This window comes from Cricetulus griseus, chromosome 5 (assembly GCF_003668045.3).
Source record: "Cricetulus griseus strain 17A/GY chromosome 5, alternate assembly CriGri-PICRH-1.0, whole genome shotgun sequence".
Classification (NCBI taxonomy): Eukaryota; Metazoa; Chordata; class Mammalia; order Rodentia; family Cricetidae; genus Cricetulus; species Cricetulus griseus.
The window spans coordinates 166,755,719-166,783,619 of record NC_048598.1 but is presented as its reverse complement, the minus strand read 5'-3'; the positions used below and the strand labels follow the sequence as shown (position 1 = coordinate 166,783,619).

Sequence of the window (27,901 nt, the reverse complement as noted above, 5' to 3'; positions counted from 1 at the left end):
CCTTTAATAAACTGGTTAATAAGTCTCTTAGTCTTATGTCTCATCTTACGCTCTTTTTCTTTACATCTGAATTTAAACAAAATTTTTAACACTCTGAGAATGAAATGCTACAATAGTCTAAAGATTGGTAATTAAAATTACACTTAACCCTTTACTGGCAAAGTAGTACATCATCTTCTGCTGATTGACCAATAATTTTCCACATGGTTTCATGGAAAAATGTTTTCTTAGCTAGTTCTTTGGAGACAGCCTGTTGTTACAAGAATGCATATATATCTTGGGCCATAGAAGGAATAAAATTCTCTCTACTCGTGGACCTGGTCTCTACACTTACCTGCAAGTCTTCTACAGACACTCATTAATAGAAATACCAATCATGATCTCACACCACCTGCCTTCAGTTTTGTAGAGCATAACCCCAATGATTCACTCAACACTTGCTCATTACCTCATCCTTCCAATAGTGACTTACCTAGGAGATCCACTGGAAAAGCTCTCTGGTCTCAAGATGGGAACTGATCATACATTTGCCTGTTCCACTCCACTGTGATCATCCCTCCAAGAGGAAGACGGTGGGAGGAAATGTAAAGTCTACAGATGTTCTTGTGTAGACTAAAACTTTTATGACATTTTATGAAACTGATGACACCTATTTGTATTCTATATACAAAAATTATGTTCATGGGCCAGCTAGAGGGATGAGTAGGTAAAGGCACTTGTTGCCAAACCTGGTGACTTGAGTTTGATCCCTGGGATGTGCATGGTAGAAGGACAGAATGGCTCCCACAAACTGTCTGTCCTCTAATCCCTCCACATATGCTGAGTAATGTCTGAGTACACACACACACACACACACACACACACACACACACACACATACACGACATGAACAAAATAAGTAAATAAAAGAAAATAATTTCCAAATCATGTGTATAAATTACGTGTGATATACATATACAAAGTTTGAAGTGGCTTACATTTATTCCATCCTCACAACCCTAACAGATTATTATTATTACAATTATTCATTTCATAAATGAGAAAATCATGGCAAAGGTTTGTAAAAATATTTACATAGCCCTACTTCATTCTTCTGTGGGCTAAACTAAATTTGAAGATCAGAAATCAATTATTTCTGTACTACTTATACTTAGAAACACCATTTACCACCATTTTCCTAGGTCTCCAACAGATACAATACTCTAAATTGGTGAAAGTAAAGTACTGCTTTAAAAATACATGAATTTCAAGACAAAAATATTAGTTTATGCTCATGAATCACTTTGCCACTCATAGACCTTCTTTTTCTACAAAAGTAATAAAGCAGATTGACACTAATAAGCTGTTTCTTCTTTTTTCATTGCAATCTATTTTAAATGAGAGCTCATGAATTGAATTGATAAGAAGTAAATTAACATATAAGAATATGAAGCAGAATGTATTTACACAGAAAGTGACTGTTGGTAAAGCAAACTGCTAAAGTCAACAACAATCACAAAGTAACATTTATTTTAAAGATGAATTTACAGAAGGTAGTGTATACAGTGTACAATTGTTGTATGCATTCAGTATATGTTATTGCAGTCCTGTAGTATAACATAAATCTAAATGCAACTTTATTTCCAAGGGCTATAAGTCAGAATGTAAGGTTGGAACTTAGATGTCATTTTCATCATTAACAAACAAACGTATAATATCTAGTTACTATGCTGGTTAGTTTTATGTCAACTTGACACAAGCTACAATCATCAGAGAGAAAGAGCCCTAACTGAGGAAATGCCTTTATAAGATCAGGCTATAGACAAGCCTGTATGGCATATTCTTAGTGACTGATGTGGGGAAGGTCCCAGCCCATGGTGGGTGGTGCTATCCCTGGTCTGGTGGTCCTGGGTTCTATAAGAAATCAGTCTAAGCAAACCACAGCAAGCAAGCCAGTAAGCAACATCCTCCATGGCTTCTGCATCAGCTCCTGCCTCCAGGTTCCTGCCCTGTTTGAGTTTATTCCCCTGACTTCCTGCAGTGATGAACAGTAATTTGTAAACGTAAGCCAAATAAACCCTTTCCTCCCCAATCGGCTTTTGGCCATGGTGTTTGATCACAGCAATAGTAACCCTAACTAAGACACTGATCCTAAAAACTAACCCATCACTGTAAGTGCTTTCTTGAGCCCACAGATTCATCCATTGTAGTGTCTGTTATTCACCAAGACAGCCTCTACTGCTAGTCATCATCCAACACTGCTTTCCCCAAGGCACAGATATCCGGCTAGCTTCACCGTTCAGGGAGGGTAATTGAGGATTGGTGTGCTGAATGAGTTGTGGAAGTCACAGAAATCAAGGAAGAAAACCCACCAGCTATAATCTTAGGTTTCATTCTTTTTAAATGACATTGATCAAGTCAGGTAGAAGCTAATGCCCAAGGATCTTCCCAAGGTGAAGGGTCTAGAAGGGAAAGTTCTACTCATTAAATTTGGTCAGGAGAAGTCTCTGTGTTCAGAGCTATGGTGAGACAGAGGACCCACCCCATAGTCCACAGCAGGACGTAATGACTAGTGATCATGACAGAGCAAATGATTTGTGGACCAGGATTAGCGGATCTTTGTAAGTTGTGACCCCGGCCCCTTCTTGGTAATTCTGAATCTAGGAGCACAATACATCCAGGGAAATTAGAGCATGATGCTGAAGTAAGCTGGTCCCAAGCTAGCAGGAACTCAGATAAAGGTCAGAAGCAAATTCTTTCTAGAAGAAGAAATTTTTATCTTCGATTATAAACAACTTCCTCAAATAAATTCTCTTACCATGACAATACAGAGTTAAATATAAACAAGCCCCAAAGGAGGAAGAGGTCATCATGAACAGAAAGAATGAATGGCAGCTGTATATTCTACAATATTTACATTCAAATAGTCAGATACAACTATTATACTGTTTTTAAGGTGTCAAGCAAGAACAAATTTGAAGACAAAGGTGAAGAACAATGAACTCTCTAAAGCACCCCCCCCCAGAAACACTACAAAGGGACTCAATAAAGTACCTTTGAATGAAAACTGCAGTACTGACATTTAAAACACAGTAGTCTGGATTGATAGCATAGTAGCCCCAGGTGAAAAGAAAATAAGAGGCTAGTGAGATAGATCAGGAGATAAAGGGCTTGTCTCATAAGCCCGGAAACTTGAGTTTGTTACCTGGAACCCATGTAAAGATGGAAGTAGAGAACCATCTCCATGAAGCTATCTTCTGACCTCTGCTCACCTGCCATCACACACACACACACACACACACACACACACACACACACACACACACACACACACTGAAAAGGAAGAGTAAGGGAAAAAAGGAGGAAAAAGAAGAGAAAGGAAAAGGGGAGGGAGGAAGAAGAGAAAGTAAACTTAAGACAGGTTTCAGAGGATGCAGAATGCAGTGGAGAGAAAAACCTATGAGACAGATTGCTATAAAACAGAATCTAGGCACTCCCCACCAGCCTCTCTCTCTTACCATCCCAGCAAGAGCAAGGCAGCAGGACCCTGACCCAACCTCTGGTGAAACTCTACTGCTTGAGTGCACACTCTGCAACCCCCACCCTCCCCCTTGCCACCCACTGGGCTCCATCCTGACAAGATCCACTCTGATACCCAACCACACACACCTGTACATCCTCCCCATGGCCAGTCCTCCCCTACAACCCCAGCAGACTACACAGGGACAGGTGCAAACAAGTTAGAAAATCAGGCACAGGTCCAAACAGTTAGAAGAAGAGCCACAGGCACAAACCACACCGGTTGGAAGAAAATATGAATAAACTCTACTAATAAGACTAAATTCAACAACTGAAAGAACAATATGGTACCACAAGAACCCAGTGATCCAACAACATCAAAACATGAACAGTCCAATGCAGCTGAAACATAAGCAAACAAACTCAAAAATTACTTTATGAAGATGATAGAGGCACTTGAAGAGGAATTGAAAAATTCCCTTAAAGAAGTCTAGAAAAAGACAATCAAAAATTGGAAGAAATCAATAAATCTCTTAAAGAAAACCAAGAAAAAGCAATGAAACAGGTGAAAGAAACAGTTCAAGATTTGAAAACAGAAACAATAAAAAACAAGGGAATTCTGGAAAGTGAAAATTTAGGAAAGAGAACAGGAACTACAGATGCACGCATCACCAACAGAATACAAGAGATGGAAGATAGAATCTCAGGTGTTGAAGATATAATAGAGGAAGTAGATCCATCAGTTAAAGAAAATGTTAAATCCAATAAATTCCTAACACTAAACATCCAAGAAATCTGGGACACCATGAACAGACCAAACCTAAGAATAATAGGGACAGAAGGAGGAGAAGAATCCCAGCTCAAAGGCACAGAAAATATGTTCAGCAAACTCATAGAAGAAAACTTTCCCAACCTAAAGAAGCACATGCCAATGAAAGTACAAGAAGCTTACAGAACACCAAATAGACTTGACAAAAAAGTGCCCTTGTCACATAATAATCGAAACAACAAACTCACCAAATAAAGAAATAATTTTAAGAGCAGCAAAGGGAAAAGGTCAAGTAACATATAAAGGCAGACCTATCAGAATTACACCTGACTTCTCCATGGAAACTCTGAAAGCCAGAAGTTTCTGGACAGACATTCTGCAGATACTAAGAGACCATGCTTGGATGCCAGCCCAGACTACTACACCCAGCAAAACGGTCAATCAACATAGACTGAGAAACAAGATATTTCACGACAAGAGCAGATTTAAACAATACCTATACACAAATCCAGCACTACACAAAGTACTAGAAGGAAAATTCCAACCCAAGGAACTCAGTTACATTCACAAAAACAGAGGCAAAAGATAATCTCACATCAGCAAAGCCCAAAAAAGGGAAACACACACACACTGCATCACTACCACCAAAAACAAAAATTAACAGGATTTACAATCACTGGTCAATAACATCTAATATCAATGGACTCAATTCACCAATAAAAAGACACAGGCTAACGGAAAGGATACAAAATCAGGATCCATCCTTCTGCTGCATAAAAGAAACACACATCAACCTCAAAGACAGACATTACCTCAGAGTAAAGGGTTGGGAAAAGCATTTCCAATCAAAAGGTCCTAAGAAGCAAGCCAGTGTAGCTATCCTAATATCAAACAGAACATACTTCAACCTAAAATTAATCAAAAGAGATGGAGAAAGACATTTCATATTCATCAAAGAAAAAAATCCATCAAGATGAAGTCTCAGTTCTGAACATCTATGACCCAAATACAAGGGCTCACACATTTGTAAAAGAAGTATTACTAAAGCTTAACTCACACATCAAACCACACACACTAATAGAGGGAGACTTCAACACCCCACTCTCACCAATGGGCAGATCTGCCAGAGAGAAACTTTAACAGAGAAAAAAAGGAACTAACAGTTGTTACGACTCAAATAGACTTAATGGGCATCTACAGAACACTGCACCCAAACACAAAAGAATATGCCTTCTTCTCAGCACCTCATGCACCTTCTCTAAAATTGATCAAATACTCAGCCATAAAGCAAATCTCAACAGAAAAAAACAATGTAAAAACCCCTTGTATCTTATTAGACCACCATGGGCTAAAGTTAGAGTTCAACAACAACACAAACTACAGAAATCTTACAAACTCATGGAAGCTTAACAATTCTCATCTGAACCACCTTTGAGTCAAGGAAGAAATAAAGAAATTAAAGGCTTCCTAGAATTCAATGAAAATGAATCTGCAATATGCCAAAAGTTATGGAACACAGTAAAAGCAATGCTGAGAAGAAAGTTCATAGCACTAAGTGTCTACATAAAGAATTTGGAGAAATCTCACACAAGCAACTTAACAACACACCTGAAAGCTCTAGAACAAAAAGAAGCAAACTCACTGAAAAGGAGTAGATAGCAGGAAATAATTAAACTCAGAGCTGAAATCAATAAAACTGAAATAAAGAGAACAATACAAAGATTCAATGAAACAAAGAGTTGGTTCTTTGAGAAAATCAACAAGATAGACAAACCCTTATCCAAACTAACCAAAAGGCAGAGAGAGAATATCCAAATAACAAAATCAGAAACAAAAAGGGGGACATAACAATAGACTTCAAGAGATACAGAGAATCACTAGGTCATACTTCAAAAACCTGCACTCCATAAAATTGCAAAATCTAAAAGAAATGGATAACTTTCATGATAGGTACCACATACCAAAAGTAAGTCATGACCAGATAAACAATTTAAACAGACCTATAACCCCTAAGGGAATAGAAAGTCACTAAAAGTCTCCCAACCAAAAAAAGTCCAGGGACAGATGGTTTCATTGAAGAATTTCAAAGAAGAGCTGAATATCAATACTCCTCAAATTGTTCCACACAATAACCACAAAAATAATATAAAATATCTTGTTGTAACTCTAACCAAGTCAGTGAAAGAGCTGTATGACAAGAATTTCAAGTCTTTGAAGAAAGAAATTGGAGAAGATATCAGAAAATGGAAAGATCTCCAATGCTCTTGGATAAGTAGGATTAGCAGAGTAAAAATGGCAATCTTATCAAAATCAATCTACAGATTCAATGCAATCCTCATCAAAATTCTAACACAATTTTTTAGAGACCTTGAAAGAATAATACACAACTTCATAGGGAAAAACAAAAACCCAGAATAGCTAAAAACAATCCTAAACAATAAAGGAACTTCCAGAGGTATTGCCCATTCCTGACTTCAAGCTCTACTATAGAGCTATAGTAATAAAAATAGTTTGGTGTTGGCATAAAAACAGATATGTGGATCAATGGAATGACCCTAACATAAACCCACACACCTATGAGTGCCTGATATTTGACAAAGAAGCCAAAATTGTACAATGGAAAAAAGAAAAGCATCTTCAACAAATGGTGCTGGCACAACTAGATGGTGGCATGTATAACAGTGCAAATAGGTCCATATCACCCTGCACAAAACTCAGGTCTAAATGGTTCAAAGACTCAACATAAATCCAGTTACACTGAAACTAAGAGAAGAGAAAGTGGGAAGTAGCCTTGCATATATTAGCACAGGAGACCACTTCTGAATATGGCACAAGTAGAGCAAACATTGAAACTGACAAATAATAAATGGGACCCCCAGAAATTGAAAAGCTTCTCTAAGGCAAACTCTGCCCACCTACCCTCTCTCTTGTCTCTGTGTCCCTCTCTCCTTCTTTTTCTTCTCTCTCCCTTCTCTCTCTTTCTCTCTCCCTTCCCTTCCCAATAAAACTTCCTTCCCATGTAATTTTTGCCTGATGGCATGTTTGTCCCAGGCCATGGTATCCACCTCAGTCCCATCTCACACCATACTATAACAATCTTCCCAAGGTTGGTACTGTCAACAATGAGCTAGGTTGTAGTTGATATTTTCTTTGGGGCCACCAACCAGCTCCCAAATAAAGACATGGAGACTTATTAATAATTATGAATGTATGGCCTTAGCTTAGGCTTGTCCCACTAGCTCTTTTAAATTAATTCAACCAGATTCTATTCATCTACATTTTGCCTTAGAGCTTTTAACCTTTCTTTCATTCTGTATGTCCTACTTTTCTGTTTTTGCCACAACTGGCTGGCTGGCCCCTGGCGACTCCCTGCCATTTCTTTTTCTTTCTTCTTTTCTTTGTTTCCCAAGCCTAAATTCTTTCTCCTACTTACTCTTCCCACCCAAAAGTCTCACCTATACCTCCTCCCTTGCCATTGGCCATCCAGCTTTTTAGTAGACCAATCATGCACCTTAGGCAGGTAAGGTAAAACAGCAACACATCTTTACATTAAACAAATGCAGCATAAACAAATGCAACACGTCTTTGAATAGTTAAACAAATATTCCACAACACTAGGTCATCTCCACCTATCAGCAACCCAGAAAATGTTCTTTAGACATGTCAATTTGAAAAAAAAACAAAACTAACCAGCACAACTTGCAAAGTCAGATGAAATCCATTCTCAAAGATCAACAGGATGGCAGCAGGGACATCAAGTGGCCTCTGGTTAGAAACACAAACCCCATACTCTTCTCCCCACGCCCCAGCTAGAGTGCTGATTAGAAGCTCTTCAAATGGAGTCTGCACATATGTGGCCTAACTAATCTTCCCAGTACTCCTGATCTCTCTGGAATATTGGACAAGCATTCTCAAACACACTACAGACAATTTTCACTTATGTGAATGGATAGCTGGTTTCATTGGATAGCTGGAAAATCATTAATAGATGGTCACTATGAAGAGAAAAAAGGGTAATATTTATTTTCACTTCACTGTTTATTAACTGACCAGATATTACAGAAATGCTACGGGAGATTTCTTAGTTCATTCTTCTAAAAAGCATGTTGATCTGGTCTTCCCAGTCCCCTGCTTTTCTGCCTTTCACAAAATAGGTCATTTATTGTACCTGGAGAAGAAAGTCTGAAAGGCCACAGGAGGTTATTCACTTCCATCATGTGTTTTCCAACAATGCAGATCTCATGGATCAGAGGGTGTATGTAAAGGACTCCATGCTGATACCTCTGATTCGATGACAAACACCAATCAGGGTTCTGTGGGAATATAGAAGTTGTTCAGCTGGATGAATTAAATGCAATGGATTTAATTAGGTCTCAAAGTAGCAGGGGCAAAGTGGCAGTGCTGAATTGTCAAAGGCAAAGTGATCAAAGTTATTGTAATAGACAGCACAGACACTTCTTCCAGTGAGGCCACTTCTTCTCCAACAAGGCCATACATAATCCTCTTCAAATAACACCTTTCCCTGATGACTAAGAATTCAAATATATGAGCCTATGGGGGCCATTCTTATTTAAACCGCCACAGGTGTTTCTTCTTTTCCCTTCAAAGCATCAAAAATACTTTTATTTATTTATTTGTTTGTTTGTTTTTGAGGCAGGGTCTCTCTCTGTGATCTTGGTTGACCTGGAACATGCTATGTTGACCAGGCTGACCTTGAATTCACAGAAATCCACCTAACCCTGCTTCCTGAGTGTTACAAAAGTATGTCTTGTTCATTTGGTTGTTTATTTTTAGTTTTTCAAGACAGGGTTTTTCTGTGTAGCTTTGGCTGTCCTGGAACTCACTCTGTAGACCAGGCTGGTCTTGAACTCACAGAGATCTGCCCATCAATGCCTCCTGACTGGTGGGATTAAAGGCGTGTGCCACCACCCCCATGACCAAAAGGACATTTTTAAAGAGTTTTCAATAATATAAATGGAGTGTGTGTTCTTAAATTTCATTGACATAACTTTTTGTTACTTATGATGAAACTGATATTATACAGGAAATAGCAAACATCAGCCTAGAATCTGCTTTGAAACATTCCACATTATTTCACATAGCCATGAGGAAAAGATTTTCTTATTTGCAATGTAGTAGTTATGGAATCTCTTTACATATTGCTTTATTTGTCATTATAATTGTACATTATCCAGCTCCTGGAATCACATTTTTATTCCATAACTACTGTTTCATACTAGGGTTGCTTGGTTTACCAGACTTCTAAAAAAACTCCAAAGTACACTTCAGAAACACCTTTATGAGTCTAGCATAGTGTACAAAGCCTGGCTTCTGAATCACAAAATTTCCTCCCCTTATCTTATTTGTTTCACTTTGTCTTATTTACCTAGCTGTTACCTACACATCTATTGTACAAGATGACAGATTTCCAACAAAAAGCTTGGTGAACTATATAGCAGTCAACTCCAATTGTAAACAAGCACAAAACAAACTTTAAAGCATCTGTACTTAGTGTGAACCTCAGTGGGAAACTGTTTCCTCCCAGTATTGTGCCTGACGATTATGAATCAAACACAGGAGGTAAGGCTTTCTTACAATAATGATTTGGAACTGTGAGTCAATGAGTAAGATTAAAGGCACAAAGAAAGTCTTCCTAATCAACAAGAAGATAACTGCTGGAAAGAAAAATATGTTCCTTGCTTGAAATTAACTGCCACACATTCCCAACCTACACAAAGCTGTCATAGAGGACATCTAAATCTGTCCTTGTTTGTAACATGTGTTGTGACAAGATTTGACAGTTTATCAGAGAACGATAATTGCCACCTAAACATCTAGCATTTTGTCAACTGTAAGTGTGTTTAGTGAAAGCATTTATTTAACTTAAAATACAACCATTTTCCTCGCTTTCAGAAATGACTGCCTGGATTTCTTTTCTCCTCAGCTGATCAAGCTGCATCAGAGCTGTCTTTGAATTATTTATGTCAGAACAGTGAAGGGTAAAGAAACAACCAGTAAAGCAAGAAACTATTGGGAAGGAAATATATAAGTATTCTGCTTATTGACTCCAAAGACCTTCAAAATGCAAAACTTCTCACAGAACTGTGGGGATGATATTTAAGCACTCTTGTTTTGGGAAGGAAATGTGTGGCCTTTTCTGCCCTTCATCATTCTTATTTCTAGAGTAATTCCTAAGGGGCAATTTCTCAACAGACAGAATGTGTTATCCAGTATGCATTATCACTACATGAAACTTTCCAGAAGCAGTTGGTGATAAGTCAGTTGTCTCCCTCAACCCATGGAACAAAAAGAACAATGTGAAGTCCCTGTATGATCTATCCAAGTTAGAAAAATGTCACAGTAACCACCAATGCCTCACAATCTATAACACATCACAATCTATAACATTCTAAGACATCACAATCTATGCCATCACAAATCTGTGGCATCACAATCTATAACATCACAATCTATGGCATCACAATTGATGACATCAGTGGTTCATTTCTGGAAATTTCAGAGCTTGGTTTCAGCAGCAGTACATTTGGGATCATATTTGTTCTTTGTTGTAGTTACTTGGTAAGTAAGAAAATATTATGCAAGCATTTATGCACACCTTCTCCGCCTCATCATTCTAATAAACTAGGGGATGGATTGAAGAAGGGGCCTAAAGTAACAGAGCAGAAGAAGCTATACTTGGAAATCTAAGAAGCCCACATCCTAGTACACACTGAGCTTTAGTGAGTCAGTGCATTATGGGTAACTTGTTTCTCTGGTACTGGGTTCCCTAACTGTGAACTGGGATAGAGAATGACTGAATGGTCTCTGAGGGCATTTCCATCTTTAACATATCATGACTCCAGACAAAGCCCTGGAATTATGAGGTATAGCAACAGCCAGATCTTAGAACAAAAATAACAGCAATACAAAAAAGGCTTCTACTTAACACCTCAAGAAAAATACAACCAGCCATGAGTTTTAAATGTTTACATTAGCATTCAGTCCTACTTAGGTAATATTAATTCTATTTGAAAATCTGTTTTGTTTTTCATTAAACACTGAAAATGTGTGTCATACTGAGAACACTAAAAGAAAAATCAATTTAATTGAAGCTGCAAGTACTTTTTAGTGCATCTAAATTAAGCTACAGGATTTTCTGTACAAATCACTGCTCATTGGGCATGAATTACATGGCACAGGTGTTTCCATTGGATTTGTTTCTAAGAAAGAACATGAATGAAGACTTGTGAACAGAAAGCAGTTGGCACGCACTGTCAATTGCAAAGAACATGAACTGCAGAGAAAAGACGGAATTTTCATGTCAAGAGGGATGTACTTAGATCATCAACATGCTATTTTGATGTAACATTTTAGCATGGGCATTGTTAGTTATTTATACAACTGTAATATCTCATTAAGTGTATAAAAATAAAAATACTGTATAATTAAGTAATACATTTCTCATACTGTTGTAGACAATAAATGTTTTCATACTTATTGATGACCACTTGCTTGTCCCAGACTCTGTTTTTTTAAACGTGTAGGTTAGTTGATATTAGCAACTCATCATCTTACACTCCAACAGAGATGTCCAAGCCTTACACATTGTGAAGTGAGGTTGCCATCTACAAACATGTTTTGCTACACTCACAGCTACACAAGGATATATATGGCCCATAGGGCTGCAGATTTTGATACACCTGCAAAAGGTCAAACAACTGACACACAGGAGTTGCTTGTGGGATATTTATTTAATTAACACAGCAAGTATCCTGGAGGTACTTGCAAATACTCTGGAATGGATTCCCAGTTATACCACTTTCCAACCTTCTTTGCCATTTTACTCTGTTGGAAATGGACTAAACACTTTGTACATACTCATCCAGCCTGAAACTTTCCATTTAAATTCGTTTAAGAACCTTGCTTTGTGTTTTAGTGTATTCAAATTTAAACAGTCCCTAAAAGGTAATTATAATTGTCCAACTCGAAGAAACCATTCTGAGTGAGGTAACCCAATCACAAAAAGACAAACATGATATGTACTCACTCATATGTGGATGGACCTGCTTTATGATACATGGTAGTGACCGTGCTTTATCAGAGCTGTTTTTAATGATGTTGCTCAGAATGGTTTCCTTCCAGATGATGATTGAGAAGCTAATTTAAAAAAAAAAATGGTGCCAGGTACCACAACGGTAACAGAACTGTGCTGTTTTTCTGGGATTCTGTTTTTTACTTTTTTTTTTAAATGGAGTGCTGGATATCTCTACAATTTTGTTCAAATGACTGCAGAACTTGGAAAAGCTGTTGCTGCTATTGATGCATAACATACTGCCATTATTGGTCTTTTTATATAAATATAAATATATATACATATACAATTTGAATTTTTGGAAACTTTAGCTGTGCTGTCAACTCTGGAAAAAAGTATCCCAGTTTACCATGTTCAGTTGGCATTGCACAAAAATTAACACCCATATTGTTCTAGAAATGTTGAACTTAATTTTTTTTCCATTTGTACAGGGGTAATGCACTGTATTAAATATGTAAGGTCTTAAAAAAAAGAAGGGACTTTGAGAGCCCATCCCATGTGAAGGGATGCTCTCTTGACCTGGACACATGGGGAAGAGCCTAGGCCTGGCCCCGGATGATGTGGTAGACTTTGGGGAGCCCCTTTTGAGGGCCTTACCCTGCCTGGGGAGTGGTGGGGGGATGGCTAAGGGCAGGTGGGATGTTGGAGGGGAGGGGAGGGAGAGGGAGAAGGGAATGACATCTGAAGCAAGCTTGTTCCTAATTTGAACTAATAAAATAAAATTAAAATTAAAAAAATAATAATTGTCCAAGCAGTGGCCCATGCCTTTAATTCCAGCACTCAGGAGGCAGAAGCAGTCTCTCTCTGAATTAGGCCAGTTGTGATCTACAGACCTAATTCCAGGACAGCCAGGTAAACCCTTCCTGGGAAAAAACAAGAAACAAGAAAAGATAATAATAATAATAATAATAATAATAATAATAATAATAATAATATATAATGACAGTTGGAAAATTCCCATGGAGTAGAACGTCTTCTTAATTTGAAAGTGTGCAGCAGGTGCCAATCAAGTCTTTTGTTTTGTTTTGCTTTTTCGAAATACTTTGGGTCAGATCAGCACAACCGTTACGGAAGGGACAGTAACGGTTTCATAACCACCTGCTATGCAATGACCGGAAGCTGTTAGGGTCTGTGGTCCAAGTTCCGTTCCAAGGTGGCAGAGCCTGGACCAGCTGAATCTAGGATCTCTGGTAAGATGCCAAATATCAAAATCTTCAGTGGCAGCTCCCACCAAGACTTGTCCCAGAAGATTACTGAGCGCCTGGGCCTGGAGCTCGGCAAGGTGGTAACTAAGAAATTCAGTAACCAGGAGACCTGCGTAGAGATCGGTGAGAGTGTGCGCGGAGAGGACGTGTACATCGTTCAGAGCGGGTGTGGCGAAATCAACGACAGTCTAATGGAACTTCTGATCATGATTAACGCTTGCAAGATCGCCTCAGCCAGCCGGGTGACTGCGGTCATCCCGTGCTTCCCGTACGCCCGTCAGGACAAAAAGGATAAGAGCCGGGCTCCCATCTCTGCGAAGCTTGTGGCAAACATGCTGTCGATAGCAGGTGCAGACCACATCATCACCATGGACCTACACGCTTCTCAGATTCAGGGCTTCTTTGACATCCCGGTAGACAATTTGTATGCAGAGCCCGCTGTCCTGAAGTGGATAAGGGAGAATATTTCTGAATGGAGGAACTGCACGGTTGTCTCTCCTGATGCTGGCGGGGCCAAGAGGGTCACGTCCATCGCAGACCATTTGAATGTGGATTTTGCCTTGATTCACAAAGAACGGAAGAAAGCCAATGAAGTGGACCGCATGGTTCTTGTGGGCGATGTCAAGGATCGGGTGGCCATCCTTGTGGATGACATGGCTGACACTTGCGGCACAATCTGTCATGCGGCTGACAAACTTCTCTCAGCGGGAGCCACCCGGGTTTACGCCATCTTGACTCACGGAATCTTCTCTGGCCCAGCCATCGCTCGCATCAATGGTGCAGGCTTTGAGGCAGTAGTGGTCACTAACACCATACCTCAGGAGGACAAGATGAAGCACTGCACCAAAATCCAGGTGATTGACATATCCATGATCCTTGCAGAAGCCATCCGAAGAACCCATAACGGAGAATCTGTTTCCTACCTGTTCAGTCATGTTCCTTTGTAAAAAAAGAAAAAGAAAGAAAGAAAGGAAAAGAAAAAAGAAAAAGAGAGAGAGATAGAGATATTTTAAATGCAGTAAGAGAAAATAAAACCTGTTCAGTGTTTTTTGCTTCTGTGTATGATGAAATGCTCAATAGGAGACCCATGAGTCCACTGTGGCCTTGAGATAGGGGATTATGGAGTTTCCCGACTTGGTTCATTCTGGCTCCTTTGACACTGTGAGTGTTGAAGCTTTCACAACGCCAATCCCTGCAAGGTTTCTGATCTCCCAACACACTGCATCAAACTACATGAGGACAAACCAGCTACAAAGCCATTCGGATCTATCAAACACAATCACATACAGCAAGTTCACCAGGGTCTATGGGAAACTTCAGCAAGTACCCAGGGCACTGCTAGCCCCTCTCCTGGATTCTAAATACACTGGAAGGCAAGAGCATCTCCTGGTTTATGCCAGCATTGGGATCATCAAATGTACACAGTGGAGCCTTCTTTCACTTTAGCTTTCTGCCCAGGCATCCTCTTCCTGGGCAAATATGGAATTGGGTTCCTCTGTTCATAACTTGTGGAAAGCAACGCCTCTAATAGGTAATCTTTAATATTTACAGTGGGTGTTTTGCTGTAGCTGCAAACGACCACCATGGTTGTTTAGGTGGCATGCAGTGCCTTCCCGGTAGTTTCAACATTTATGTTGTATTTTGAGATCTCTCATATCTTTTAAGGAGAGCCAGTGCAGTGTCTGGGTGTGTATCAAAGTGAATGCCTATGAAAATTGCGTGACATTTCTCATCTCCAAGAAAGCAGAGAAATGCCCCAAGAATTTCTAAAGGCTGAAACAAAAACAAATAGATTTAAAGAAGCAGTATTCAAGCAGCTATTTGGCTTCTCATGTGAACTGCCAGGTATATAAGCAAGATGGAATGTCACCTTTTTATTTCTACAGAAATAGTGTAAGCCCAACTTCCTGTGTTTATTCTGATTTGAAGGCAGTATTAAGACAAGTATTTAACATTAAACGATTAAGAAAATTTACCATTATGGTTCCTTCCAAAAAGTAGTGCTTGAAGTTACTAAACCCTCAGTATTTGGGAAGCCGTGGAAGGAAGATTGAGAGTTCAAGGTCTGCTTATGCTACATAGTGAGTTTCAGGCCAAAACAGCCTGAGATACAGAGTGAAACTCTATCTCATATACATTCACTACATAGATAGATAGATAGATAGATAGATAGATAGATATAGATAGATAGATAGATAGATATAGATATATCCATATACTAAAGCAACAAAATCTATCACTAGTAATAAAACCCCCATGCAAACTTAACTTTTGCTAAGGAATAAGAAAATGTCTGAAATGAGTACACTAGAAGCCTGACTAGGAAGAATGAAATTGCACTGAGAGCTTCTTCAAATTATCTAGTTGGCAAAAACCCAATTAAGATCCTTACAGGGATTTTTTAATAAAGCAAACTGGACAGGCTTTTTTCAAAGTTTGTCTGGGGGGAAAATGAGCAGAATTCATCAAGGACTTGTTGAGAGTGTGTTTCATTATAGTATATTAAAGCACAAAACTATAGTACTAGAAACAGGAATGTACACACAATACTGAAGAATTTAGATTCTCCAAATGCACCCATGTACACTTGCAGGAATTTCATACACACGTGTTCCATGTAATGGGGCAACTGGCGTGGCATGCTACCAGAGGAAGCCCATAGCTATATCATCTTTAGGATACTCATTCTCATGAGTCCCTGCGGAGGTGTCTTCCTATCTCCCACCTTGGCATCCACTCCTGCTGTCTACACAAATGCTGTGAATGGAGAACGAGCCTTTTGATGTATTTTTAATAGATTTCATTCAATTGTTCATCTTTCCAGGCCATAGTAATGCAAATGGTGAATGTCTTCATGCTCCATCAATAGCTTCTTAATGCTATGCGATCCTTCTGTTTCCTGAAGTAAATACATAACTTCTTTGATTATGCAAATGAATGTATACACTATATAATTGTATATATATATATATATATATATATATATATATATATATTATATACAATGCAACTTCTACTTTAAGCCTCCACTTTAAGACTCATTGTAGCACTTCTGTTTAAATGAAGCTTGTCAATTTCATACAACCAGTTGAGACAAACTTCTCACAGAATACAAAGCAAATGAAGAATGTCCATTTACGTTGTAAATAACATGTATTTAAATCCATCTAGTTATTATAGAAAAAAATAGGAATGAATAGGGAATGTATAGAGGCTAGAAGGATTTTAGGGTATGATTAACAAGGCTAGCTCAGCTAGAGAGATGTCTCAACAATGAAGAGCACTGTTGCTCTTGCAGAGGACCTAAGTTCAGTTCCCAGCACCCAAACAGGGGCTCAAGAACTGCTGTAACTCCAGTTCCAGGAGATCCAGTGTGCTCTTCTGGTCTCTTTGAACACCAAGCACAGGGAAGGCAAACACCCATACACATAAAATAAAAGAGGAAACAAAAGAAAAGGCTAGATTGCTTTGAAGTGTATGTGTTTGAGTGTGTACATATGTGTGTATATGTTGTGTGCACATATGTGTATATGTGAGTGTATGAGTATGTGTGTGTGTTGTATATGCATGTGAATCTATGTGTGTTTATATGTATGTTTATGGTGTGAATTAGTGTGTGTTTGAGTGCATGTATGTTTGTATATGTGTGTGAGTGTATATTGAGAGACAGAGTGTGTATTTGTGTGTATGTACATCACCATAAGCAGATTGTTAGCAAAATATGAATATTAAATGTATTTCTGGTGATGCCTGAAAACAAAATGGGGAATAGATTATTGTAAGCTAAAGGAATGTCTGTACTTGTAAAATGGCACAAAAGTTGCTCTCCTTTGAACATAAAATAAGCTGGAAGTGGTGAACTTGGACATTTTTGGCCTAGGAGATTCTAGCCTAAATATTTAGAGTTTCATTCCTCTTTGCTACTTATGAGAAAACAGGGGAAAGTGTGAAAGGAACAACACAGTAAACAGTGCCAGGAGCCCGAAGCCAATTACTTAGTAAGTTCTCAGCCTACATAGATTTGCAAAAGATGCTAAAATGAAGAAATTCATTATTGGTAAAGCGTGCTCTGGATAGAAGCCCCGGGGAGTGCCTGCACAACCTTTTGCAAAAGAAATAGGTATGTGACTCATGAACACAACCATCTCAGAAGAGGCAGGAACATCACTCAAGAAGCAATAGAATCATAGACACTCAGCTAGTATGCATCTGCCGATTTTTTTTAAGTTGAATGAAAATTCCCTAGGGAAGGATAAACCTAGCAATAATGAAATGTCTTAAATACCAACTTAAGGTTTTTTATTTACTCAAAAAAGCAATGGGGCACTCTCATAGGTTTTTGTAATGTATTTCCAGTAGGTGATTGATACGATGGAAATTGTACATTTTGGGGAAACTGAGCAGCAATGAGCAAAGAAAATTGCACTGGAAAACATCTGCAATTGGAAACCACAGCATCTTGGGGAGGTTGCATTTTGGGAAATATACATCTCTCATTCACAATAAAGATGCCTAGTCCCACATTTCATTCACAATAAAGATGCCCAATCCCTAATTTCATTCACAATAAAGATGGCTAATCCCTAATTTCATTCACAATAAAGATGCCTAATCCCAGATGGGGCAGATGCTAGGGTGGGCAGTGGGGGGGAGGGGTAAATGAGCTGGTCTGTGAAAAGAACTGGTCCTGTAAAATGATAAACACAGGATCTCTATGACTTGGGGCAACAGAGGGATATCCAAGTAGCGTTTCAGTGAGGATCCAGAGAAGATGGTGTACCAGAAACCAGAGGCCTTGAACAGACCAGTGACTCATTGCAATGAACATTTGCCAGTCAAGCTGATAGGACAAAAGGGTACAATGTGTGACACACCAAGGGTCCCAATGCTACCAGGACAAATGAAGAGGTGTTGGAGAGGTGAGAAAGATGGAAGTTCTGGTTATGATATTGTTGTTGATTTTCTTTTTGTTTGCTTGTTTTGGTTTGTTTTGTTTTGTTTTTTATTTTCTTTCAGGGGGCTGCTGAAGGGGGTAAGGAAGGAAATGAAGGGGATGGAAGGTGAGTAGAATTGGGGTGTATGATGTGAAATTCCCAAAGATTCAATAAAGAAATTGTGTTAAATAAAGATACCTAAGCCCTAATCTCATTCACAGAAAGATGCCTAATCCCTATGCACCAAGGACCGACTGCAGGAATTCAGTATGAGTGTAATGTCGAAATGGATCTGGACCCTGCATGTCACTTATCAGATGCCATGATTAATGATGTTTTCTTCAGAGTGGCTTCATCGAGTGTTTGCTAACATGCTTCCCAATTCCTAGTGCTGTTTCAGAGATGCAGCCAGATGATTATACCGTCAGGCATCCTGCATGAATTAGAAAAGATAAGGCCATGATTGAATAGTTTTTAAATAATACATTTGTCCAGATTAGTTATTATGCAACTAGTGACTTTTTCAGTGGCTTTTGTACTCATCATTCTGTTTTTTTTTTTTTTTTCTTTTCCAGGAAAGCCATTAATTTTTTTAAAAAATTTAAATTTATTCTTCTCTCATATATTACATCTAAACCACAGTTTCCCCTCCCTCCTTGCTTCTCAGCCCCGCCCCCATTTACTCCTCCACTTGTTTCCTTTCAGAAAATGGCAGGACTCCCAGGGATATCAGCCAAACATGGCAATATCAAGTTGCAATAACACTCAGCACCTCCCCTCAAATCAGGGCTGGAGGAGACAACCCAATAGGAAGAAAGGGTTCCAAAATCAGGCAGAAGAGTCAGAGATATCCCCTACTGCTACAATTAGGAGTCACACAGGAAGACCAAGCTACACAACACATATGTAGAGGATGTAAGTTAGACCCACACAGGATCCATGATTGTTCTGTCTCTTGAGCCCTGCTTAGTTAATCCTATGGGTTTTCTTATGGTGTCCTTAAACTCTCTGGCTCCTACAATACTCCTTCCCCTCCTCTGCAGAAATCCATTAAATTTTAGCCCTGATTTATTTGTATATACTATGTAATACCTGGGATAACTCATCATTTCATGCAAAGTAAAGAGACCTCTTTTGCAGCATTAAATTGTCTCTGGTTTGGAAATAAGCAATGACTAGTATCTGTTTTACAGACTGAAATTACGAATTTATTCCTTCTTGTTTGCTAGTTGGCTTTCCTATTGAGCAGCCCTACCTCTTAAAGAAAAATTAAGGAAATAGGCTCTGAGTCCTTGGGGAATCACATAAGATGTTAAGGCAGAAAACATGCATATAGTCATCAACTTTCCATTGCTATGACAAAATACCTAGGTAATTTAAAGGAGGGAAGATTCTATATGTTCACCTATGGATGCTTAGATCCCATGTCTCTGGACCTCAGCAAAGCAGGACATCATGACAATGGTGGTGAAAGGAACCAAGGAAAGAGAGAGGAGCAAGAGAAAAGGCAAAAAAAGTGAGATAGCAAGAACAGGAGACAGCATGAAAGCAGCAGAGTGAGAGGGGATGAAAGTAAAAGAACGGGTTCAGAAACAAGATTTTCCTTTCTTTTTTGGATTTGTCTTCCAAGACAGGGTTTCTCTGTAAAGCTTTGGAGCCTGTCCTGGAACTCACTCTGTAGACGAGGCTGGGCATGCCCCCAGAGACCTACCTCCTCCAAGCAGGCCATATGTTCTAAAAGTCCAAGCTATGAATTCATCAAGGGGACCAATCCACTAGTGAGTTTAGAACTTGTGATCCAATCAGCTATCAGGAAGCCCTCACCTTCACACATAACTCTAAACATGGTCACATTAAAGGCAAATCCCAAAATACATGAGTCTTCAGGACCATTTCTTATCCAGATTTTACACACACACACACACACACACACACACACACACACACACACACACACACACACACACCACACACACACACCACCTGTCACAGGAGCAGCAAGAAGAACTCTGTGGCTGAAGCAGAGCAAAAAAGAAAAGGGAAGCATGGAGACATGGTGCTTGAGAAGAAGCTGAGGGTTCTACATATGGATAGGCAGGCAGCAGGAAAAGAGAGACGTACTAGGCCTGGCTTGAGCTTCTGAGACCTCAAAGCCCACTCCCAGTAACACACTTCGTTCATCAAAGCCACACCTACTCCAGCAAAGCCACACCTCCTAATAGTTCCCACTCCCTATAAGCCTCACATTCAAACACACGAGTCTATAAGAGCCATTCCTATTTAAACCACTACAAAAATCAAATAGACTTTAATTTTGTTGGAGGGTTTTTTTTTAATATAATGGGCCCTTTTACAGTCTAGTTTTGTACAGACACACATAGTTCATGAACTGTCCACTCAGTTAGGGGTAGTCACAGCCCACTTCTGTCCATTTCTGTCTTGTTCTTTGTCAGCTGCTGACCTTGACTGTCTTCTAGCTCTTAACTACTGGCTAGCATTGCAGCCTCTGACCTTGTAGGTGTCCCAAGTGCTGTTAATTACACTAAAGTGTCTTTGCTCTCATATTTATATAACAGTGTGTGGCTTTGCTGTTGACTCCATCACAGACATCCATATGTAGCTGCAATCTTTCATAATCACCTCATATTTAGCTCCATGTCTATGGGGCTTTCTGAGGTATCCTCCTGAAACCAGTGGAGTCTTTTGATGATGCTATCTTTACTTAATCAGCTATAATTAGCTACATTAGGGGCTTGAGAGATGTCTCAGCAGTTAACAGTGCTTGCTCCTCTCAGAGGACCCAGGTTCAGTTCTACAAAACTACATCAAGTGGCCCATAACTACTTGTAATGATAATTCCAGGGGATCTGTCACCCACAAGTGCCTTAATGCATGTGGTACACACATATACATACAAATATATACAGCTGTTGAGCCAGCTCCTTTAAAAGCACTGGCTGATTGGCACAAAACAGACAGGTAGACAAATGGAATCGAATTGAAGACCCTGATATTAACCCACACACCAATGAAAACCTGATCTTTGACAAAGAAACTAAAACTTTACAATGGAAAAAAGAAAGTATCTTCAACAAATGGTGCTGGCATAACCAGATGCAGACATGTGGAAGACTGCAGATAGATCCATTTCTATCACCATGCATAAAACTTAAGTCCAAATGGATCAAAAGCTTCAAAATAAATCCAGCCACACTGAACCTATTAGAAAAGAAAGTGGGAAGTACCCTTGAACGAATTAGTACAGGACACAGCTTCCTGAACATTATATCTGTAGCACAGACACTGAGATCAATAATAAATGGTACCTCCTGAAACTGAGAAGCTTCTATAAGGCAAAAGACACAGTCAACAAGACTGAATGTCAGCCTACAGAATGGGAAATGATATTCACCAACCACCCATCAGACAGAGGGATGATTTCCAAAATATACAAAGAACTCAAGAAGCTAGTCACCAAAACACCAAACAATTCAATTAAAAAGTGGGGTAGAGAACTAAATAGAGAATTCTCAATAGAGGTATCTAAAATGGCTGAAAGACACATAAGAAAGTGTTCAATATCTTTAGATATCAGAGAAATGCAAATCAAAGCAACTCTTAGGTACCATCTCACTCCCATCAGAATGGCTAAAATCAAAAACACCAATGACAGCTTATGCTGGAGAGGATGTGGAGAAAGGGGAATGCTTCTCCATTGCTGGTGGGAGTGCAAACTTTGGAAATCATATACCCAAAGGATGCACATTCATAGAACAAGGACATCTGTTCAACTATGTTCATAGCAGCATTAAATGGAATCTTGAAATTTGCAGGCAAATGGATGGAACTAGAAGAAACCTTCCTAAATGAGGTAACCCCGTCACAAAAAGACAAACATGGTATGTAGTCACTCATATATGGATTTTAGACATAGAGCAAAGGATTACCAGCCTACAATCCACAGCTCCAGAGAAGCTAGGAAAAAAGAAGAACCATAAGAAAGGCATACATGGTCCCCCAGCAAAGCAGAAAGGGACAAGAACCCCTGAACAAATGGGGAGCATGGGGGAGGAGAGGGTGATAGGAGAAAGAGGAGGGGAGAAGGGGGGAGAACATGAGGAATCAGGAAGATTGAATGGGGACAGGAACAGCAGAGATCAAGAAAAGAGACACATCAATAGAGAGAGCCACAATAGGTTTAAAAGGAAATCTGACACTAGGAAATTGTACAGAGATCCACAAGGATGACCCCAACTAGGAACCTAAGCAATAGTGGAGAGGCTACCTTAAATGTTCTTCCCCTATAATGACAATGATGACTATCTTAAATGCCCTCCTAGAGTCTTCATCCAGTAGCTGATGGAAGCAGAAACAGAGATCCACAGCTAAGCACTGAGCTGAATTCCTGGAATACAGCTTCAGAGAAGGAGGAGTGACGAACAAAGGGGTCAAGACCACGCTGGGAAACCCGCAGAAACAGCTGACCTGAGCAAGTGGGAGCTCATGGACCCCAGTCTGACAGCTGGGGAACCAACATAGGACCAAACCAGGCCCCCTGAATATGGGTGTTCCCTAGGAGCACTGGGCAGTCTATGGGCCTCTGGCCGAGGAACTAGGATGTATCCCTAGGGCATGAACGGACTTGGGGAGTCTATTTCCCACAGAGGGATACTCTCTGAGCATAGATACATGGGGGGAGGGGGGGCTAGGCCCTGCCCCAAATGACTTGACAGATTTTGATGATCTCTTATGGAAGGCCTCACCTCCTTGGGGAGAGAGTGGGGGTTGGGATGGGGGTGTTACTGGGGGACATGGAAGAATGGGAGAGAGAAGGAACTAGGATTGATACGTAAAATAAGATTGTTTCTAATTTAAATAAAATGTATTTAAAAAATCAACACTGACTGCTCTCGCAGAGGGCTCCTTTGATTCCCAGCACCCACATGGAGGCTCACAGCAGCTCTAAAGGATAGGATGAAAACCCTTTAACCCTTTTCTGGCCTCTGTAGGTGCTGCATAGATGTGATCTACAAACATGCCTGCAGGCAAAACACTTGCACACATAAACCAAAAAAATAAATAAATCTTTAAAAATTAATTCAGCAAAATTAAAAGTTAAAAGCTGGAAATAGCTACATGAGAAGCAAGAATGTGTGAAAGGCCAATAATGGCTTGCACATGCTCCTCACGGCTTCTTATTCATCTTGCTCAGCACCTTAGACTCTGCTGTCTTTTTTTTAATGCATTGGTGTTTGTCTGCATGTAAGTCTATATGAAACTGTCAAATCCACTGGAATGTGAGTTAAGACAGTTGTGAGCTGCCATGTGGGTTCTAGGAATTGAACTGGAAGAGCAGCCAGTGCTCTAAACCAGAGCCATCTCTCCAGCCCCAGCCTCTGCTGTCTTAAACCTTAATCCAGCCTCCATTCTCTCGGCAATGTGTAAGCAATTTGCCGTTTTTTGCAAAGGGTTCTTCTCCCTAAGGAGCTATAGAAAGTTTGCTCCTGCATCATTTGAATCTTACTATCTGGATTACTAACCAGTTAATATGTCTTTGAACCTCTGATTTTTTGTGTTCATAATTAAGACAGAATCCACATTATTGATTTAAACAAAGCTTTCTTGCCATTCTGACGTTTAAAACTTTACTTTTTTCCCATTAGTGTGTATTAATTGTGTGAGGATGAGATTTCACTAAGACATTACCCTACCTGAATAGAACAGTCATATTTATCTACCTTTGTAATGACCCCCCCTTTCCCTTTCTTCCTTCCATATATGTAGTAGTTATTCTAATTTCAGGTCATTTCCCAATAAATTCCATATAAGCAAAACTATTTGTCTTTCTGAGTCTAGAGCAGTTCAGTTAACACAATGATATTCAATTCTAACTACTTTTCTTCAAATGACATAATTCTATTCTTTATGGAGGAGTAAAACTTCCACTGTGTGTATATTTCACAACCATGTTGTCCAGTCCCATGTTGATGCACACCTAGGTTGGTTGTTTGACCTGACTATTGGGAGTCCAGCAGTGGTCAGGTGTCAGGATATCTACATAGTACCTGGCCTTGATTCTTCCAAAAATACACCAAGAAATAATGTAGCCAAATTTAAGGCAGCTCTGTCTTAAGAATATGAGTTCAATTAGTGATAATATCAGCATTATATAGAACAGCTTCAACAGTTTTGGTACATGATTTATACATGAGATAACCTCTAGACTTTTTTTTCCTTTACTTTCCATGAAACATACATCCCTCATTTAACAAATTTGCTTTGATGAACCATTGCCTCTTATCTCTCTATTCGGTAACAGAATTTGGAATATAATATATGAAAATTTTAACAAATAACCTACATTTCTACTTATCCACATGTGAATAGTTAGAAGTGTTAAAATAAGCAAAATTCTTGGTTAATCTTTTTGTGTGTATACGGATGTGTGTCACAGATTTTTTTTTTAAGGAAACCATGGAATCATAGTCCTTACAAGTTAAGTGGGGACAGCTTACAAAAGTGGTGGTCCTGGGGCTCTCTGCATAACATGTAGGTAGCTCAACATGTCGGAGTTTCCTTCAGCCCAATCAGCTGAGAGAAGGAGAGGTTCCTCCCCCAGCAATTCTTCACTACTTCCACAACCTAGGGGAGGAGACTTTTGAGTCTTGTTAATTTCAGGAACTTCTTGAGACTGGTGAAGTGTTTACTTCCTAGGTCTACAAAAAAAATTAGAAAATCATTAAGCAAAGAATTTTATACAATAATTTTAGTACACCTGAATTTTTGCTATAAACATCATGGAAGTCAGATGCAGACTTTCCATTTTTAACATTATGTTGGCAATAAAAATTTTGGATTTGGGAGCGTTGGGTTTCATATTTTCGGATTAAGGATAATCAGCCCATAATAGGTTCCTATTGTCTATTGCATTTAACAAGTTCTGCTTTGCATTTAAGAACCTCTCATAATCTAGTCAATCAAATTTCCCATAATTCCCAAACTGGACATGCTTTGTTCGCAGGCCAAGTCTGCAGCATGGTAACTAAAAATCCCAAGACAGATATTGGGGGTTCAAGCTTCAAGCTGAAGATCAGAGAAGCAAAGCAGCTAAGCCAGATCTTACTTCTGCCCAGCTAAAATAGCAACCCTGTCTCCACAAATCTTCAGAGGCAAAAAGCTCTGAATTCCTGTCTCCTCCACTGCTGGGATTAAAGGTGTCTGATCCCAGGTGCTGAGATCACCTTTGTGTGAGCTGTTTCTTTTAGGATTGGATCAATTTTGTGTAGTCAGTGTGGCCTTGAACTAACCCGGATCCATCTACCTCATAATCCTGAGTCCTGGGATTAAAGGTGTGTACCACCACTGCCCTGGATAGCTAATGTGGCTGCTGGGATTAAAGGTGTGTATCACCAGTGCCTGACCTCTATAGCTTGTGGTTGGCTTTGCTTTCTGAATGCTTAGACAAGCTTTAATAAATCATAAATAATACACCACAAATCCTCTACTCATGTTGTTGCTTCTACACAATCCTTCTCAGGCTAGGTTGTAAGACTGTTGAAGCATCAGAAATGATAAAGTGATCTGTCTGGGGTTACAACCGAGACAGGGCCTGGTCCAGGTGAAGCGAGGCTGGTAAATGCCTGTCTCACCATCTTTCACTTGGATTTTTCTGGGCATTTATTTCTATTTTTCTTTCTTTTCCTTCTGTTTTTACTTTATTATTTTGTTGTTGTTGAAGAGAGCATCTCACTATTTAGCTCTGGCTGTCTGGAAACTCACTATGTGGACCAGTCTGGCCTTGAATTCAGAGATTACCTACCTCTACCTCACAAGTGCTGGAAGGAAAGGCATGCACCACCACACTCAGTGTAGACATTTATTCAAACATCAATTTCTATGATATGATTATATATTGCATACAAGCAGTCGAGACTTTGAGGGAGTAAGAGAGCAAGCAAAGCAAAAGGAGGTACCTTTTGCTATGAACCAACTGAGAATTTAATAAGGGGGCACTATAATAGAGTTGAGTTTAGCATCATGGAATGCTGTAAATGTTTAACAGCCAGATGTCAAGAAACCAAAAGTTCTGATTTTAGCATCACAGATTTCCATGGAATGAATTTTCTCATTGTCAAACAAACCCCAATGGAAGCCCATTGGGGAAAACAAAGTACAGCTGAGCTGGGGGATGCCTGCTCCAGCCCAGCCACTGTGTACATGGTAATGATAACCATAGAGAGGACTTCCTTTGGTTAACTTGCAGACTTGTGAGTGCTTGGTTATTCAGTTTGCTGAAGGGGCAGGTAGGATTGAATTGCATTTACCAACTTAAGATAATAGAGTAACATTCCGGGAGGACTGAGTGGAGGTCTAAATAGTCTTTAGAAGCAAGCAAACAGGGTTGCACAATATACAAAGACATTTCCTGAGCTTCTTTTTGATGATGAAATGATAGCAGTTTTATAATTTATACTCATTCAGGTTGAATTTCTATGCAGATTTTTAACATTTACCAAGACTTACAGCCACTATTCAAGGTTGGAGCTACTTCAGTGGGTGAGAACTGGAATTCTGATCTCCAGCTCCCACATAAAGTCAAGGTGTGTTCCATCTGTAACACCAGCACTAAGGAGGCAGAGACTGGTGGATCCTAGAGGCTCCCTGGCCAGCAGAACTAGCGAAAAGCAGTGTCATACAATGTCAGTCTTTGGTCTCCACAAGTGTGCTCATAAGCAAGGACCTGCATACACACACACACACACACACACACACACACACACACACACACACAGAGAGAGAGAGAGAGAGAGAGAGAGAGAGAGAGAGAGAGAGAGAGAGAGAGAGAGAATAATGCTGACATTTAAGAAGAGTCCTTGATCCCTGTTTTTAGTTACTCTTTTCTTGTGACAGAGGCCTTCAAATATGCTTTCAAGAAACATTCTGATTTTCATAACAGCACTCATTTCTACATGACCAGTTAAAAACAGAAGCAGGAGCTGGCCTAGGACTGGCAGGACAGAGCTGAGGAAGGGAGGCTAAAGCAGAGATGATGGCAGAGCATGAAACTGGAAAAAGCTGCCTTCCCTTTGGGTGAGTAGAAACAACAGCCTGGCTTTGAGAGTTTCAGAAAGTTGGGATTAGAAAACATTTAAGAACTAGTTGGCAAAAGGTCAGACAAAAAGAATACGAACTGACCCAGCTAGAGGTTAGAAACCTAAATTCATATTAAAACGATCTACCCAAAATAATTTTGGACAACTTTGATTTATTTAAATGAATAAAAACAAAATGTTAATTTATGGACATAATTCGGTCTGCTAATTAGTCATGCAGCGTCGTGTCGCCCTTCGACAGTTTATTTCCATCAGCAGAATTAATCACCGCAGAGCAGATGTAGTGGGGA

At 39.5% G+C, this 27,901-nt stretch overlaps 1 protein-coding gene and 1 long non-coding RNA gene across 3 annotated transcripts in view; one reads left to right on the top strand and one right to left on the bottom strand.

Moving 5' to 3' along the window:
* The first annotated feature begins 13,554 nt into the window (after positions 1-13,554).
* LOC100759137 (ribose-phosphate pyrophosphokinase 1) lies at positions 13,555-14,511 on the top strand. The gene has a single exon (XM_027419716.2). It carries the CDS (start codon positions 13,555-13,557, stop codon positions 14,509-14,511), a length of 957 nt encoding a protein of 318 aa, XP_027275517.1.
* A 3,335-nt stretch (positions 14,512-17,846) lies between these two features.
* The window catches only part of LOC103160572, a 28,085-nt gene continuing 18,030 nt past the window's right edge, over positions 17,847-27,901 (bottom strand). For both annotated transcript variants that reach the window (XR_004770199.1, XR_003486219.2), the window contains exons 3-4: positions 25,014-25,214; positions 17,847-18,931 (exon numbers count right to left, since the gene is read on the bottom strand). This is a non-coding gene — a long non-coding RNA (uncharacterized LOC103160572). The remainder of the gene's footprint in view (positions 18,932-25,013; positions 25,215-27,901) is intronic.